This window comes from Lynx canadensis, chromosome B3 (assembly GCF_007474595.2).
Source record: "Lynx canadensis isolate LIC74 chromosome B3, mLynCan4.pri.v2, whole genome shotgun sequence".
NCBI classification, from domain to species: Eukaryota; Metazoa; Chordata; class Mammalia; order Carnivora; family Felidae; genus Lynx; species Lynx canadensis.
In genome coordinates this window covers 70707405-70726487 of record NC_044308.2, presented here as the reverse complement: position 1 = coordinate 70726487, position 19083 = coordinate 70707405, and the positions used below count along the sequence as shown (strand labels likewise).

At 38.5% G+C, this 19083-nt stretch overlaps 1 protein-coding gene across 1 annotated transcript; it reads right to left on the bottom strand.

Annotated features, from left to right (window-relative positions):
• Positions 1–2920: 2920 nt before the first annotated feature.
• On the bottom strand, positions 2921–3868 carry LOC115517182 (olfactory receptor 4K3). Its single transcript, XM_030320302.1, has one exon. The coding sequence runs from the start codon at positions 3866–3868 to the stop codon at positions 2921–2923; it is 948 nt and encodes a 315-aa protein (XP_030176162.1).
• Between the last annotated feature and the right edge of the window lie 15215 nt (positions 3869–19083).

The following is a 19083-nucleotide window of genomic DNA, read 5'->3' as shown; positions in this document are numbered from 1 at the left end:
ATATATATACACATATATATTTATTTATTCCTGGTTTCATTTATTAGACTATAATTAAGAGATCAATTTGTAAAATAAGCTCAATAGAGATAAATGAAGGACATCTACTTAAAGAATAAAAAAAAAGAAAAGAAAAAAATTGCTTTACTGAACCACAGTAGTCACAGTTTCAATTAGGCTAATGACTCTTCCAGGTGAAGAGATGGCATCATAGAATTAGCTTATTTCCTGAAATTGTTTGTCAGGTTTATCCTTTACAGCAAACTGTTGAGACTCAGTGTTAGGCTTCTTCTTTGTGGTAATGAGAATACCAGGTAAAAAGAGCATGCTCAGATAATTGAGTGTCAGTAGAGAATATGAGGCAGGGAGGGAGAGAACCCTGTAGGTGGAGCGCTTAGAATGCAGAATGGGAGAGTCCTTTATTCAAATTTTCTTAGGTTGGTGCTTATGTTAACCATCTAGATTTTGTCTTTGGGGTTAATTTACCATGTTGCATTCCTAATACTTGGAACTTTATTTTAAAGCACATGTAAATTTCCATATAATGGAACCCATGATATTTATTTGGCAATAATTCTATTAGTGTGTATGTTAAGATGCTAAACTGGAGCAGAAAATACATAGTCTGACACAGAAAAAAATGCAATATTCCTTACCCTGATCAGCCAATCATATGCTATTGATCAGAATGAAATATGAACAACCTGGAAACTTGATCTAACAGAATTGAGAAGGTGGGAGAACAGATTTATAATATCCAGAATCATAAATAAACAAAAGGTTTTTAAATTACTTTTTTCACTAATATTAATTCATTGGTAGATCTCTCAAGTAACCATTAAACACATTAGTAAACTGAACTAGTTGTACTTCATCACAAGAAGTATTTAAGAGTTTCCCTATTCAGGGCCCCTGGGTAGCTCAGTCAGTTAAGCATCTGACTTCTGCTCAGGTCATGATCTTGCAGTTCATGGGTTTGAGCCCCATGTTGAGCTTTGTGCTGACAGCTCAGAGCTTGGAGCCTGCTTCGGATTCCGTCTCCCTGTCTGCCCCTCCCCCACTCACACTCTGTGTCTCTCAAAAATAAATAAATATTAAAAGAGTATCCCTTTTCAACTTTACTAAATTCAATAACCTTTCAAATAATTTTAAACAAGTGATAGTTGCAATTCACAATTGTACAGATTCAACACACAGACTACTGAGTCAATGTAGTAAAGTTTTTATTCATTTATTTATGATTACAAGCATTTCTTACGTATGTATGTATCTATCTATATTTTGCTATACAGCCATCTCCCATCTATCTGCTTTTCCATTTATCTGTTCATCCATTCAGCTAATGATTGTAAAGAGTTGAAAGAAAGATAAACCAATCTATTTTTCCCATCAGTCATCTCTAGATATTCACCTGTCTTTACCTAAGCCCAAATGAATACAATATTACAATATTATGCAAACTTTGACAATGCCAGGAAGCTGGATAATTATTTAGGGTTACAGTTAGTCCACTTATATGCACTGACATTTCTTCTATGTGTAACTCACAGAATGACAATGACCAAGTGCTCTTGAACATAACCTAGCCCTTGTTCAGTTGAGGGAGAGAGAGAGGAGAGGCATGTTCTAGGCCAGATGTATGAACTTGAGAAAGTTACTTGTTCCCTGATTCTCAACTGCATCATCTGTAAAATAAATAGATATTTCTAGATGGTTTCTATATTCTAAAAACTTTAGTTATTAGGTATATCAAATATGTTGAAAGACCACTGTTTCATAGGTCCCTTAAGTCAAATACTGTGTCTAACCAGGGGGGAAACTGGTTCAGATCCGTTAGGACACTACCCTTTACAGGTATCTTTTGATTATAAAAACAATAAAACAAATGTCATAGCACCAAAATAACTTGTTACTGTTTAGAAAACAAACATATTTCTCTCTTTGGAGGTGAATGACCTAGATTCTGCCTCTAATTAGCATTACCATGAAAAAGCTACAGTATCCTTGGGTCTCTAGTTTCAGCTTCTAGAATGGGAGTGTGGATGGAATTTGCTATATACTACATATCAATCTTTAATATATAAGACTACCAGAATTTTCTGGAGTTAATTGTACTGTTTTAAAATTGGAAAATCCACTCTAGGGAACTTAGGGACAGAATATAAATAAGGTACATTCTTATTTTTGGTTTCAAAATATTAAATACCACATATTTTTAATTCATAAGAATCTTCAATTTTTTCCCGACTTTTGAACTAAAATAATTCATGCATCAGCACCTTTGTCAGCAATAAATAATTTCATTGTTACTTCAGTGTACAGGGTAGTATACTGGGTGTTGGCTTAGAGGCTACTTACAAGAGACTAGAAGCAAATTTACTCTTAAAATTTTTTTTTCAACGTTTATTTATTTTTGGGACAGAGAGAGACAGAGCATGAACGGGCGAGGGGCAGAGAGAGAGGGAGACACAGAATCAGAAACAGGCTCCAGGCTCTGAGCCATCAGCCCAGAGCCCGACGCGGGGCTCGAACTCACAGACCGCGAGATCGTGACCTGGCTGAAGTCGGACGCTTAACCGACTGCGCCACCCAGGCGCCCCACAAATTTACTCTTAAAACATGCAAATGTCTCAGGGGGAGGAATACTCAAATAAATTGTTTATATCTGACAAAAGCTGGATATTCTAAAAAGTGGGTCTCTGGGCAGTAAAATGCTGAGTATAGATGTGATGATGCCCTGTTGTAAATGTTACATTGTGTGGAGAACAATTAACATGAACAGAACTCAGTGAGGGCTAAGACTGATTACATAAATAATTCTGCCAGGAACTTACTGGTTTCTTGAAGTAGCATCACTTTGTTGACCAACTGAATGAGGAAGGTAAATGCCAAACAGGTATTTCATTTTTGTATAAGGAAATCAAGGGGTATGATCAGTCTTCCTAGACTTAAAGATATGGCTGCTAAGTTTTCTCATGCAATCCTTGACGTCTTTATTTCTAAGGGTATAGATCACTGGATTCAAGAGGGGAGTGAAAATGGTATAAAATACTGAGAGCACTTTGTCTATTGGGAAATTTGTGAAAGGCCATACATAGATGAAAATGCATGGGCCAAAGAAAAGGGTCACAACAGTGAAGTGGGCACTGCAAGTGGAGAGGGCTTTGGAGGACCCACCAGAGGAATGTTTCCGCACAGTGACCAGGATGATAGTATAGGAGATCACCAAAAGGATGAAACACACCAGGGCAATCATGCCACTGGTTGAGATCATGAATACTCCCAGAATGTATGTGTCTACACAGGCAAGTTTAATTACCAAGGGGAGGTCGCAGAAGAAGCTGTCCACTTCATTGGGTCCACAGAAGGGCAGATTCACAGTAAATGCTAACTGACTCATAGCATGGAAGATGCCAACAATCCAGGAAAGTGATACGAGTCCAACACACATTCTTCGGCTCATAATGGTTAAATAACTTAGAGGTTTACATATAGCCACGTACCTATCAAAAGACATGGATATCAGCAGTACAATCTCAGCACCCCCTAACAGATGCAGGAAAAATATCTGAGTGATGCAGCCTTCAAAAGAGATGGCTTTGTGCTCACTGAGGAAATCTGCAATCATTTTGGGGGTGGCAAATGAGGCCAGAGACATGTCAATGAAGGAGAGATTGCCCAGCAAAAAGTACATGGGGGAGTGAAGGCGTGGCTCTGACATGATGGTGAGCACAATAAGGAGGTTCCCCAGTACAGTGGCTGCATAGACTATGAAGAAAAACAGGAAATAGAAGATCTGGAGTTCCCAAGAACCGGAGAGACCCTGTAGTATGAATTCAGTTACGACTGACTGATTATTCCAGGCCATTCACTCTGATTTCTGGAAGGAGTCTGACATTTCCAGATGGGAGGATAACTAGGAAAAAATACAGTGATCAAATTAAAAGTAAGGTGTTTTTGTTTTTGTTTTGTTTTGGCATGAAATAATTGAGTGGCATCCCACTACCAGATAGTTCCCTGTTTTATCACTTCCCTGATCACAGTGGTCAAATACTTCACCATGGTCTTTCCAGGTATCTTAATTGATTCAATTCAAGATTAAATCTTATGACTTAGAAATTTGCTTAAAAATAAGATATAAGTCTTCATAACAGGAAATAAAAAATCAGCTATTTGAAGATTTACTCCTCAGTTGTGAAGTACTTAAAAAATTTTTCACAACTTCCAAAAAGTTTTGAAGGGAAAGAATGGTAACCTTTTTCAAAACATCATGATGACTGAAGGACTGGAGTGGACAAAGTTTGAGAATCATGATAGATGGTAAGTGGGAACACACAAGTGGAAAGGAATGTGGGCACTGTCTCTTACAGTGGGTAGGATAAAGGAATAGAACATAAGGAGGGGAAAGAGCTACAGAGAAACATAATCTATTCCAGTTTTCAGATGGATATTGTCCAGAATCAAAATGAAATAGCCTCTCATTTTTAGTTCTTCATTTCAGTCATGCAGACATGAATAACATTTGTTTTCTACACTACCCAAGGCCAGGCATTTTTCAAAGGCTGGTGAACATGATGTAGCTAGAGTGTAAAGGTTTTATAAATTTCCTAGTATACTTTATTATTCATTTATTTTTTAATGTTTATTTTATTTTTGAGAGAGAGAGAGAGAGAGAGCGCAAGAGAGAGCTCAAGAAAGAGCACAAGTGGGGGAAGGGCAGAGAGAGAGGGACAGAGGATCCAAAGCAGGCTCCACACTGACAGCAGAGAGCCTAATGCAGGGCTTAAACTTGCCAACTGCAAGATCATGATCTGAGCCAAAGTCAGACACTTAACCGACTGAACCACCCAAGTGCTCCCCCGCCATGTATATTTTAAACAGAAAGACTGTTAAATGGCATGCTACCTAAATATTTTTTAACTCCTAGCTTTTATAGACTTTCACTGAAGCAGTTTGAAGCAGAAAACTCTTCCTGTTTCAGGAGTTCACTTGGAACAAATAGGAGACAGATTTAAGTATAGACAGAAGATGGTGATGGTGAACCTACACGTTAGGTAATACCATATGCCTTAAAAGTTAAAACTAGACTTCTTAGGTTATCTAGCTCTCACTGAGATCTGAGAAGACTTTACAAACTGCATTGAAAGCCAATTGAGAAGATATGTACTTAAAATTCACAACAAACTCCAAACTCCTTTATTCTTGCCACTAAACTAAGCTTTTTTCTTTCTCAAAACTCTGCTACAAGTACACATTTTAAATGAATTGTTCTAAGACTAAATCCTATTTATACATGCAATTACCCATATTTATTGGCTTTTTCCCCCCTGAAATTTGGGTGCTCTTTCCTTAACTCCACATTGTTCTTCTGACTTTATCCATTCCAGAAACTTTTAGATTTGTTTCTGGCCCCACATACCTGATATTAAAATGGGTGTCACAGCTCTTGCTTGGATTGGTGTAGCAGAAATAGTGGCAGCCCAGGATTCAGACAATGTGAATTAAATCTTGTCCTACATATGTGAGACTGGATAATTTACTAAATCATCTGGTGCCTTGATTCTTCATAAATAATACAAGTTGGTTGAACTGGATGATTTTAAGATCCTTTCCACACACATATTAATATTGTAACATTCAACTAGTACCTGAAAGCAGTGACAACTGCTTGAGAGTGACCTCATGTCAATACTATGCCTAATTTCTAAGTCAAGGAGGATCACAATTCTTGGGACGTTTGTATTTATAATGTCTGTATTGGTAGGAATCAATTCAGTAAATGACATGGCATGAAAAAGACCAGCTGCTGCTTGGGGAATAAACAGATGTTCAAGTTGCAGTGAGAGTTATTAAAACATTCAAATTTGGCCACAGTTAAAGATGAATCACAAAATGTTATGATTGTTCTTAAGTGCTTCATGTATATGGTATGGATATTGTGGGATAAGGGAAGCCAGTAGGCTTTTAACTTTTATCTTGGACCATAGCAAAGGTAAGAAAAATAAGATTATTTGTCTTGTGGGATTACAAATGTCATCTCTCAGTTCCTCCACTAATTTTTGAGAATAAGGCCTGTGTTTCCCTGCTCAGAGAAAAATTCATACTGTGAATAATAGAATCAATGAATGGTTGAGAGTTTAGATTTTATAATATTCACTTGAATCATTATAGAGTAGGGGAAGAAAAGAGAAATGAAAAGTGAAGAAATATATGACACATTCTAAATACATAAAAGATGTTAAGTGATCATTAAGTCTTTAATATCTCTACATAATCAGAATAACAACCAATAAAATTTAGATGAATATTAAGTATTTCTCTATTGAGAAATTTTGAAATATCTACCTTGTGCTTGACTTGTACTCATCAAGTAAAAGGAAATAATTTGATGAAACTACATTATATACAGCTGGGGTAATAAAGAACATTGGATATTAGATTTGGAGGCCTGAGTTCACATTACAGGGCAAGACTTTACTATATTACCCTGAAAATATTACCACATTATCATTTTGAGCTTTAATGTCCTCATCTGTAATGAGAAATATAAAACATATTCAGTTTCATAAAAATACTCAATTTTTTGTAGTGAATTTTAAATGAGATAACACTAATTTGAAAAGATAAGCTAGTCAAAGCCACACTAGGAGATCACCTCACACCTGTTAGAATGGCTATCATAAAAAAGATAAGAGATATCAAGTGTTGCCTAGGATGCAGAGAAAAGGGAGCCCTAGCACACCTCTGGTGGGAACGTAATTGGTTCAGTCACTTGGAAAACAGGACGGCGGCTCTTCAGGAAATAAAAAATAGAACTACCACATATGATCCAGCAATCCTACCTCTTAGAATATACCCAAAAGAAATGAAATCAAGATCTTGAAGAGATATCTGCACTGTTCAAGGTAGCATTATTCACAATAGCCAAGATATAGAAAGAACCAAAGTGTCAGTCAACAGATGAATGGATGAAGATGTGGTATTACATACAGTGGAATATCATTCAGTCATGAGAAAGAAGGAAATTCTGCCATTTGCAATAACATGAAAACATTATGCTAAGTGAAATAAGTCAAACAGAGAGTCATTTACATGTGAAATCTAGAAAAGCTGAACATATAAAAACAGAGAGTAGAATGGTGGTTACCAGAAGCTTGAGAGTGGGGAAATGGGGAGATGTTGGTAAAAGGGTACAGACTTTCAGTTACAAGATGAATGTGTTTTGTAGATCTAATGTAAAGTATGGTAATTATAGTTAACCATACTGTTTTACATACTTGAAGGTTGCTAAGAGAATAGATCTTAAATGTGTTCGCCACAAAAAGGAAATGCTAATTGGATGAAGTGATGGAGATGTTAGCTAAGTCTACAGTGGTAATCGTTTTACAATATATAAATGCACCAAATCAACATGCTGTACACCTTAAATGTATATGTTAATTATATCACAATAAAGCTGGAAAAAATTAAAAAAAAATAAAAAGGATACGAACCATGTAGATTTTTGGTCGAGAAAACAACAGGTTTAAGTTCCATAAAGTAGATATGTTACAATCACTCTGTGATCAAATGCAACAAAACTAGAAAATAATGGCATTTTTTAAAGGTTTTTGCACATGGAAATTTCAATATTTTAAATATCTTCTCTTAAACTCTGGTGGCTAAAAAACAAACTACAAACCAAATTATAGATTTTCTTAAAATTCATGATAACAAATATATGACATTTTTGAATCTATAAAGAATATTTAAATGGCATTTAGAAGAAAATGTATAGCTTTAAACATTTATCAAAAATAAGTGAATTAGATTCCCAACTCAAAAATTTAGGAAAAGAATATAGCAGAAGCCAAAATAAGGCTAAAGAAATTAATGAAGTAGCTAAGAGGAGGAGAATTTAGTATTTTTTTAAGTTTACTTATTTGAGACAGAAAGAGATTGAAAGACATAGAGAGCGGGAGGGGCAGAGAGAGAGAGAGAGAGAGAGAGGGAGAGAAAGAATCCCAAGCAGGCCCTGCACTGTGAGCATGGAACCTGATATGGGGCTTGAACCCACAAATTGTGAGATCATGACCTGAGCCAAAACCAAGAGTCGGACGCCTAACCAATTGACCCACCCAGGTGCCCCAAGAAGTAGAATTTAGAAATAAATCAAAATCTCAGTTCTTTAAAAAAAACTTTGAATATATCTGGGTTGTTAGTTTTTACTCAGGTTGAATTCTATCAGTCAGAGTTCAGTTTAGAAAGCAGAGCCACTGTACATTATGGGATAAGGATTCACCCATAGAAATCAGACCCTGAACAATTGTGGAAAGACCTGCAGAAGTAAAAATATAAAATGAGGAGTTGCAGAATCAGAGGCAACACCAATGAGTCAATCTAAGAAAGCAAGCTCATCTAGCCAATGAAGTAGGGCTATAAAAGGAAGCTGGTACAAGGAAAAGGAAAAGGAAAAGGAAAAGGAAAAGGAAAAGGAAAAGGAAGAAAGAAAGGAAGGAAGGAAGGAAAGAAGGAAGGAAGGAAGGAAGGAAGGAAGGAAGGAAGGAAGGAAGGAAGGAAGGAAGGAAGGAAGAAAAAGAATGAGAAAGAAAGATGTGAAACTGTTAGTTGTGTGCATAGGCAGTTGCATCTGTTAGTTGTGTGCATCTGTCATGGCCTGTGGTTACTGTAGATACTCAAATAAGACAGGAAAAAGAATTGGGATACAGAGTTGGAGTAAAACAAGCCAGAACCAGAACCTCTTGGAATGTCTGCATCTGCATGATATCTAATCTAACCATAATGATCACAGGGGAATGGCTACTGCTTTATGCTGACTCCTCTCACATCCCAAACAAACTTCTTTTAAACAATACTAACCCAGAAACCTGCAGGGTAGGGGATTAGGGAAAATGCAATTCTTATGTAACCATGTCCACAATAGAAAAATTCTGTTCACTTCTCCCCACAATCCACAGGAGAGACTCAGTTAAATTTATTTGGGAGATTGGCTGGTGCTAGAACATCCAGGATGGGTTTCCTTACATTTTTGTTGCTCAGCTTGAGTGGCTGAAATGGCTGGGGGGTCTCTTCCTTTCTACACAGTATCTTACATCCAGTAGTCTAGCCTGAGCTTATTTATGTGACGAAATTTTTATTTTATATGATGAAAATCAAAGCTGTAGGACTGTTAAGGGCTCAGCTCTGGAACTCACACAACAACCCTGCAGCCACATTGTATAGTGCTAAGCAATTTACAAGGCCAACCAAGATTCAAGGGATTAGGCAAAAATCCATTTCTTATTTGAAGGAGATATAAAATATTCTGGTTATTGTTTTTAATATGTCGCTATCCACTCTCTGGATATGAATTCTGTAAATGAATTATTTACATTTCTCTCAGATAGAAAACATGCCCACTCAATTGCGAGATACCCAAAGTCTCAGGCAATTACAGCTTTTGGCTTAAGGTCCAGAATCATTTCTTCTGTACCAGTTCCAGATATATATGCAACCCCTTGGGTACAGATCCTTTTAGTATGGATATCTCTGAACCAAAAAAGATACCATTTGCTCTATTCTCCACACAATATACAATGATGAGACTATGATCAGTTAATTGTGATGGGTCAGACAATGCAAAAAGCAGGTAACACACAGCAGGCCCTGGCCCACAGTTATTCTGAAATACTTCTGGGTATTTCGTCAACTTCCCTGACTCCAGAGGGCAGAGAATGTTCCTTGACTCTGGCCTGGTTCTGCCCCCTCCTCCCCAAGGTAGTTCCCTAATCCATTGATCTAGGTAGCTCTTGGCCACAACCTAAGAGTCATTTTTCTTTTTCCAGAGGTGACAGACTATGTTTTCTGCTGAATAGTTCCCTCAGCCTACTTCAGATCTACAAAAAATTGGGAGCCCCAGAGATCTCTCTTGATTCCCATTTGTAACATATCTTTCAAAATGTTGTGGGCTCTCAATGTACTAGATGGTATACAAGATGGATAAAGCGAAATGATAGATCAAATGTGCACAGCATTGGGGAAAGGAGGAGAGGAAGCAAAGAGTAAAATACAGTTACTAACCTAAAACTCTCTGGATTGTAGTGTAATGTTCAGGGTTTTAGATGTGGGTTTTAAAGTTCTACCACAAGGTGAACTTTTAGAGCTAAGGCCAGGGCAGCAAGAGTAGTTCATGAATAACACTACTTCCCAAAATATATTTTATAAGTTTAAAATTGTATTCAAAGATTGTTACCTTGCAAAATGTAACCCCAATTATGAAAGGTGTGTGCCTTTTATTACCAGTAATTACAAATACAGTGGTCAAAAAGAAGCTAACCAGGAATATAGTGCAAGTAATGGAGAACTATCAAAGAAAAGTGGCATTTCTTGCATCCCATTTCAATTCACATTTCTCATCATCTTTTTTATTTTTTAAGGTCTATTCAGATTGTTTTTAAATTTTATTTTTTTAAATTTATATCCAAATTAGTTAGCATATAGTGCAACAGTGATTTCAGGAGTATATTCCTTAATGTCCCTTACCCATTTAGCCCATCTCCCCTCCAACAACCCCCCAGTAACCCTCTGTTTGTTCTCCATATTTAAGAGTCTATTATGTTTTGTCCCCCTCCCTGTTTTTATATTATTTGTTTCCCTTCCCTTATGTTCATCTGTTTTGTCTCTTAAAGTCCTCATATGAGTGAAGTCATATGATTTTTGTCTTTCTCTGACTAATTTCACTTAGCATAATACCCTCCAGTTCCATCCACGTAGTTGCAAATGGCAAGATTTCATTCTTTTTGATTGCTGAGTAATACTCCATTGTATATATATACCACATCTTCTTTATCCATTCATCCATCGATGGACATTTGGGCTCTTGCCATACTTTGGCTATTGTTTTATATATATATATATATATATATATATATATATATGAAATTTATTGACAAATTGGTTTCCATACAACACCCAGTGCTCATCCCAAAAGGTGCCCTCCTCAATACCCATCACCCACCCTCCCCTCCCTCCCACCCCCCATCAACCCTCAGTTTGTTCTCAGTTTTTTAACAGTCTCTTATGCTTTGGCTCTCTCCCACTCTAACGTCCTTTTTTTTTTTTTTCCTTCCCCTCCCCCATGGGTTCCTGTTAAGTTTCTCAGGATCCACATAAGAGTGAAACCATATGGTATCTGTCTTTCTCTGTATGGCTTGTTTCACTTAGCATCACACTCTCCAGTTCCATCCACGTTGCTACAAAAGGCCATATTTCATTTTTTCTCATTGCCACATAGTATTCCATTGTGTATATATACCACAATTTCTTTATCCATTCATCAGTTGATGGACATTTAGGCTCTTTCCATAATTTGGCTATTGTTGAGAGTGCTGCTATGAACATTGGGGTACAAGTGCCCCTATGCATCAGTACTCCTGTATCCCTTGGGTAAATTCCTAGCAGTGCTATTGCTGGGTCATAGGGTAGGTCTATTTTTAATTTTCTGAGGAACCTCCACACTGCTTTCCAGAGCGGCTGCACCAATTTGCATTCCCACCAACAGTGCAAGAGGGTTCCCGTTTCTCCACATCCTCGCCAGCATCTATAGTCTCCTGATTTGTTCATTTTGGCCACTCTGACTGGCGTGAGGTGATACCTGAGTGTGGTTTTGATTTGTATTTCCCTGATAAGGAGCGACGCTGAACATCTTTTCATGTGCCTGTTGGCCATCTGGATGTCTTCTTTAGAGAAGTGTCTATTCATGTTTTCTGCCCATTTCTTCACTGGGTTATTTGTTTTTCGGGTGTGGAGTTTGGTGAGCTCTTTATAGATTTTAGATACTAGCCCTTTGTCCGATATGTCATTTGCAAATATCTTTTCCCATTCCGTTGGTTGCCTTTTCGTTTTGTTGGTTGTTTCCTTTGCTGTGCAGAAGCTTTTTATCTTCATAAGGTCCCAGTAATTCACTTTTGCTTTTAATTCCCTTGCCTTTGGGGATGTGTCGAGGAAGAGATTGCTACGGCTGAGGTCAGAGAGGTCTTTTCCTGCTTTCTCCTCTAAGGTTTTGATGGTTTCCTGTCTCACATTTAGGTCCTTTATCCATTTTGAGTTTATTTTTGTAAATGGTGTGAGAAAGTGGTCTAGTTTCAACCTTCTGCATGTTGCTGTCCAGTTCTCCCAGCACCATTTGTTAAAGAGGCTGTCTTTTTTCCATTGGATGTTCTTTCCTGCTTTGTCAAAGATGAGTTGGCCATACGTTTGTGGGTCTAGTTCTGGGGTTTCTATTCTATTCCATTGGTCTGTGTGTCTGTTTTTGTGCCAATACCATGCTGTCTTGATGATGACAGCTTTGTAGTAGAGGCTAAAGTCTGGGATTGTGATGCCTCCTGCTTTGGTCTTCTTCTTCAAAATTCCTTTGGCTATTCGGGGCCTTTTGTGGTTCCATATGAATTTTAGGATTGCTTGTTCTAGTTTCGAGAAGAATGCTGGTGCAATTTTGATTGGGATTGCATTGAATGTGTAGATAGCTTTGGGTAGTATTGACATTTTGACAATATTTATTTTTCCAATCCATGAGCAGGGAATGTCTTTCCATTTCTTTAAATCTTCTTCAATTACCTTCATAAGCTTTCTATAGTTTTCAGCATACAGATCCTTTACATCTTTGGTTAGATTTATTCCTAGGTATTTTATGCTTCTTGGTGCAATTGTGAATGGGATCAGTTTCTTTATTTGTCTTTCTGTTGCTTCGTTGTTAGTGTATAAGAATGCAACTGATTTCTGTACATTGATTTTGTATCCTGCAACTTTGCTGAATTCATGTATCAGTTCTAGCAGACTTTTGGTGGAGTCTACTGGATTTTCCATGTATAATATCATGTCATCTGCAAAAAGCGAAAGCTTGACTTCATCTTTGCCAATTTTGATGCCTTTAATTTCCTTTTGTTGTCTGATTGCTGATGCTAGAACTTCCAGCACTATGTTAAACAACAGCGGTGAGAGTGGGCATCCCTGTCGTGTTCCTGATCTCAGGGAAAAAGCTCTCAGTTTTTCCCCATTGAGGATGATGTTAGCTGTGGGCTTTTCATAAATGGCTTTTATGATCTTTAAGTATGTTCCTTCTATCCCGACTTTCTCAAGGGTTTTTATTAAGAAAGGGTGCTGGATTTTGTCAAAGGCCTTTTCTGCATCGATTGACAGGATCATATGGTTCTTCTCTTTTTTTTGTTAATGTGATGTATCACGTTGATTGATTTGCGAATGTTGAACCAGCCCTGCAGCCCAGGAATGAATCCCACTTGATCATGGTGAATAATTCTTTTTATATGCTGTTGAATTCGATTTGCTAGTATCTTATTGAGAATTTTTGCATCCATATTCATCAGGGATATTGGCCTGTAGTTCTCTTTTTTTACTGGGTCTCTGTCTGGCTTAGGAATCAAAGTAATGCTGGCTTCATAGAATGAGTCTGGAAGTTTTCCTTCCCTTTCTATTTCTTGGAATAGCTTGAGAAGGATAGGTATTATCTCTGCTTTAAACGTCTGGTAGAACTCCCCTGGGAAGCCATCTGGTCCTGGACTCTTATTTGTTGGGAGATTTTTGATAACCGATTCAATTTCTTTGCTGGTTATGGGTCTGTTCAAGCTTTCTATTTCCTCCTGATTGAGTTTTGGAAGAGTGTGGGTGTTCAGGAATTTGTCCACTTCTTCCAGGTTGTCCAATTTGTTGGCATATAATTTTTCATAGTATTCCCTGATAATTGTTTGTATCTCTGAGGGATTGGTTGTAATAATTCCATTTTCATTCATGATTTTATCTATTTGGGTCATCTCCCTTTTCTTTTTGAGAAGCCTGGCTAGAGGTTTGTCAATTTTGTTTATTTTTTCAAAAAACCAACTCTTGGTTTCGTTGATCTGCTCTACAGTTTTTTTAGATTCTATATTGTTTATTTCTGCTCTGATCTTTATTATTTCTCTTCTTCTGCTGGGTTTAGGCTGCCTTTGCTGTTCTGCTTCTATTTCCTTTAGGTGTGCTGTTAGATTTTGTATTTGGGATTTTTCTTGTTTCTTGAGATAGGCCTGGATTGCAATGTATTTTCCTCTCAGGACTGCCTTCGCTGCGTCCCAAAGCGTTTGGATTGTTGTATTTTCATTTTCGTTTGTTTCCATATATTTTTTGATTTCTTCTCTAACTGCCTGGTTGACCCACTCATTCGTTAGTAGGGTGTTCTTTAACCTCCATGCTTTTGGAGGTTTTCCAGACTTTTTCCTGTGGTTGATTTCAAGCTTCATAGCATTGTGGTCTGAAAGTATGCATGGTATAATTTCAATTCTTGTAAACTTATGAAGGGCTGTTTTGTGACCCAGTATATGATCTATCTTGGAGAATGTTCCATGTGCACTCGAGAAGAAAGTATATTCTGTTGCTTTGGGATGCAGAGTTCTAAATAGATCTGTCAAGTCCATCTTATCCAATGTCTCATTCAGGGCCCTTGTTTCTTTATTGACCATGTGTCTAGATGATCTATCCATTTCTGTAAGTGGGGTGTTAAAGTCCCCAGCAATTACCACATTCTTATCAATAAGGTTGCTTATGTTTATGAGTAATTGTTTTATATATTTGGGGGCTCCGGTATTCGGCGCATAGACATTTATAATTGTTAGCTCTTCCTGATGGGTAGACCCTTTAACTATTATATAATGTCCTTCTTCATCTCTTGTTACAGCCTTTAATTTAAAGTCTAGTTTGTCTGATATAAGTATGGCTACTCCAGCTTTCTTTTGGCTTCCAGTAGCATGATAAATAGTTCTCCATCCCCTCACTCTGAATCTAAAGGTGTCCTCAGGTCTAAAATGAGTCTCTTGTAGACAGCAAATAGATGGGTCTTGTTTTTTTTATCCATTCTGATACCCTATGTCTTTTGGTGGGCGCATTTAATCCGTTTACATTCAGTGTTATTATAGAAAGATATTGGTTTAGAGTCATTGTGATGTCTGTATGTTTTATGCTTGTAGTGATGTCTCTGGTACTTTGTCTCACAGGGTCCCCCTTAGGATCTCTTGTAGGGCTGGTTTAGTGGTGACAAATTCCTTCAGTTTTTGTTTGTTTGGGAAGACCTTTATCTCTCCTTCTATTCTAAATGACAGACTTGCTGGATAAAGGATTCTCGGCTGCATATTTTTGCTGTCTAGCACACTGAAAATCTCGTGCCAATTCTTTCTGGCCTGCCAAGTTTCAAAAGAGAGATCCGTCACGAGTCTTATAGGTCTCCCTTTATATGTGAGGGCACGTTTACCCCTTGCTGCTGTCAGAATTTTCTCTTTATCCTTGTATTTTGCCAGTTTCACTATGATATGTCGTGCAGAAGAGCGATTCAAGTTACGTCTGAAGGGGGTTCTCTGTGCCTCTTGGATTTCAATGCCTTTTTCCTTCCCCAGTTCAGGGAAGTTCTCAGCTATTATTTCTTCAAGTACCCCTTCAGCACCTTTCCCTCTCTCTTCCTCCTCTGGGATACCAATTATGCGTATATTATTTCTTTTTAGTGTATCACTTAGTTCTCTAATTTTCCCCTCTTACTCCTGGATTTTTTTACCTCTCTTTTTCTCAGCTTCCTCTTTTTCCATAAGTTTATCTTCTAGTTCACCTATTCTCTCCTCTGCCTCTTCCATCCGAGCCGTGGTGGTTTCCATTTTGTTTTGCATTTCGTTTAAAGCGCTTTTCAGCTCCTTGTGACTGTTCCTTAGTCCCTTGATCTCTGTAGCAAGAGATTCTCTGCTGTCCTGTATACTGTTTTCAAGCCCAGCGATTAATTTTATGACTATTATTCTAAATTCACTTTCTGTTATATTGTTTAAATTCTTTTTGATCAGTTCGTTAGCTGTCGTTATTTCCTGGAGATTCTTTTGAGGGGAATTCTTCCATTTTGTCATTTTGTGTCGTCCCTGGAGTGGTGTGGGACTGCGGGGCACTTCCCCTGTGCTGTCTTGAATAACTTGCGTTGGTGGGCGGGGCTGCAGTCAGACCTGATGTCTGCCCCCAGCCCACCGCTGGGGCCACAGTCAGACTGGTGTGTGCCTTCTCTTCCCCTCTTCTAGGGGCGGGATTCACTGTGGGGTGGCGTGGCCCGTCTGGGCTACTTGCACACTGCCAGGCTTGTGATGCTGGGGATCTGGCGTATTAGCTGGGGTGGGTAGGCAAGGTGCATGGCGGCAGGGGGGGCAGGCTTAACTTGCTTCTCCTTAGGTGATCCACTTCAGGAGGGGCCCTGTGGCAGCCGGAGGGAGTCAGATCCGCTGCCAGAGGTTTGGCTCCGCAGAAGCACAGAGTTGGGTGTTTTCGAGGAGCGAGCAATTTCCCTGGCCGGAACCGGTTCCCTTTGGGATTTTGGCTGGGGGATGGGCGGGGGAGATGGCGCTGGCGAGCGCCTTTGTTCCCCGCCAAACTGAGCTCTGTCGTCCGGGGGCTCCGCAGCTCACCCTCCCTTTGTCCTCTAGCCTTCCCGCTTTCCGAGCAGAGCTGTTAACTTAGGACCTCCCAGACGCTAAGTCGCACTTGCTGTCGGAACACAGTCCGTCAGGCCCCTCAGCTTTTGCAAGCCGGACTCGGGGGCTCTGCTTGGCTGGCGAGCCGCCCCTCCGCCCCGGCTCCCTCCCGCCAGTCCGTGGAGCGCGCACCGCCTCGCCGCCCTTCCTACCCTCTTCCGTGGGCCTCTTGTCTGCACTTGGGTCCGGTGACTCCGTTCTGCTAATCCTCTGGCGGTTTTCTGGGTTATTTAGGCAGGTGTAGGTGGAATCTAAGTGATCAGCAGGACGCGCGGTGAGCCCAGCGTCCTCCTACGCCGTCATCTTTAGGACAGCGCCATATTGTTTTGATTACTACAGCTTTGTAATGTAACATGAAGTCTGGAATTGTGATATTTCCAGCTCTGCTTTTCTTTTTCAAGGTTGCTTTGGCTATTTGAGGTCCTTTATGGTTCTATACAAATTTTAGGATTGTTTGTTCTAGTTCTGTGAAAACTCCTGTTGGTATTTTGATAGGGATTGCATTAAATTTGTAGAATGCTTTGTGTAGTATAGACATTTTGACAGTATTTGTTCTTCCAATCCATGAGCATGGAGTGTCTTTCTATCTCTTTGTGTCATCTTGAATTTCTGTCATCAATGTTTTAGAGTTTTCAGAGTACAGGTCTTGCACCTCTTTGATTAGGTTAATTCCTATGTATCATATTTTTGGTACAATCGTAAATGGGACGGTTTTCTTAATTTTTCTCTCTGCTGCTTCATTATTAGTGTTTAAAGTGCAACACATTCTGCACATTTTGTATCATGCAACTGTGCTGAATTCATTTATCAGTTCTAATAATTTTTTGGTAGCTTTCTTTTTTTTAATTTTTTTTTAATGTTTATTTTTTTTTGAGACAGAGACAGAGCATGAACGGAGGAGGGTCAGAGAGAGGGAGACAAAGAATCTGAAACAGGCTCCAGGCTCTGAGCTGTTAGTACAGAGCCTGTTGCGGGGCTCGAACTCACAAACTGCGAGATCATGACCTGAGCCGAAGTCGGCTGCCTAACCGACTAAGCCACCCCGGCTCCCCGGTAGCTTTATATATATAGGATTTCTACATATAGGATTATGTCATCTGCAAATAGTGAAAGTTTTACTTCTTCCTTATCAATTTGGATGCCTTTTCTTTTTGTTGTCTGATTTCTGTGGATAGGACTTGCATTACTACTTTGAATAAAAGTTGTGAGAGTTGATATCCTTGTCTTGTTCCTGATCTTAGCTGAGTATGATGTTACCTGTGGGTTTTCCATATATGGCACTTATTTATTATGTGGATGTATTTTCCCTCTAACCCTACTTTGTTGAGGGCTTTTATTGTGAATGAATGTTGTATTTTGTCAAATGCTTTTTCTAAATCTACTGAAATGATCATATGGTTTTTATCCTTTCCTTTATTGATGTGAGGTATCATGATGATTGATTTGCAAATATTGAACCACGCTTGCATCCTGGGAATTAATGCAACTTGATTGGGGTGAATGGTTTTCTTAATGTATTTTTGGATTTGGTTTGCTAATATATATATATATTATTTATTTTGAGAGAGAGAGAGTGGGGGAGGGGCAGACAGAGGGAGAGGGAAAATCCCAAGCAGGCTCTGCACTGTCAGCACAGAGCCTGACCTAGGGCTCAATCTCACAAACTGTGAGATCATGACTTGAGCTGAAATCAAGAGTTGGATGCTTAACCGATTCAGCCACCCAGATGCCCCAGTTTGGTAATATTTTGTTGAAGATTTTTGCATCTATGTTCATCAGAGACATTGGCCTGTAGTTATTTTTTCAGTATCTTTATCTGGTTTTGGTATCAGGGTGATACTGGCCTCATAGAATGAATTTGGAAGTTTCCTCCCTTTTCTATGTTTTGGAATAGTTTGGGAAGAATAGGTACTAACTCTTCTTTAAATGTTTGGTACAATTTGCCTGTGAAGCCATCTCGTCCTGGACTTTTATTCATTCTAAGTTTTTTTAATTTTGATTTAGTGGTAATTGGTCTGTTCAAACTTTTTATTACATCCTGATTCAATTTTGGGAGTTTATATATTTACAGGAATTTTTCCCTTTCTTCTGTGTTGTCTAATTTGTTGGAAAATAGTTTTTTATAATATTCTCTTACAGCTGTTTGTACTTCTGTGGTGTTGGTTATTTCTCCTCTGTCATTTGTGATTGTGTTTGAGTCCTTTATCCTTTTTTTTCTTGATAAGTCTCACTAGAAGTTTATCAATTTTATTATTTTTTCAAAGAAACAGCTCTTGGTTTCATTGATCTATTCTTAGTTTCTGTATCATTTATTTCTGCCCTAATCTTTATTATTTCCTTCCTTCTGCTGGTTTTAGGTCTTGTTTGCTATTCTTCCAGCTCCTTTACGTATCAGGTTAGGTTGTTTATTTGAGATTTTTCTTGCTTCTTGTGGTTGGCCTATATTACTATAAACTTCCCTCTTAGAACTGCTTTTGCTGTATCCCAAAGTTTTGGACCAATGTGTTTTCATTCTCATTTGTTTCCATATGTTTTTTGAGTTCTTCTATGATTTCGTGGGTGACCC

What these genes read in the sequence shown, in the direction of transcription:
- LOC115517182 (XM_030320302.1), bottom strand. Translation starts at nt 3,868, where the DNA reads ATGGCCTGGAATAATCAGTCAGTCGTAACTGAATTCATACTACAGGGT.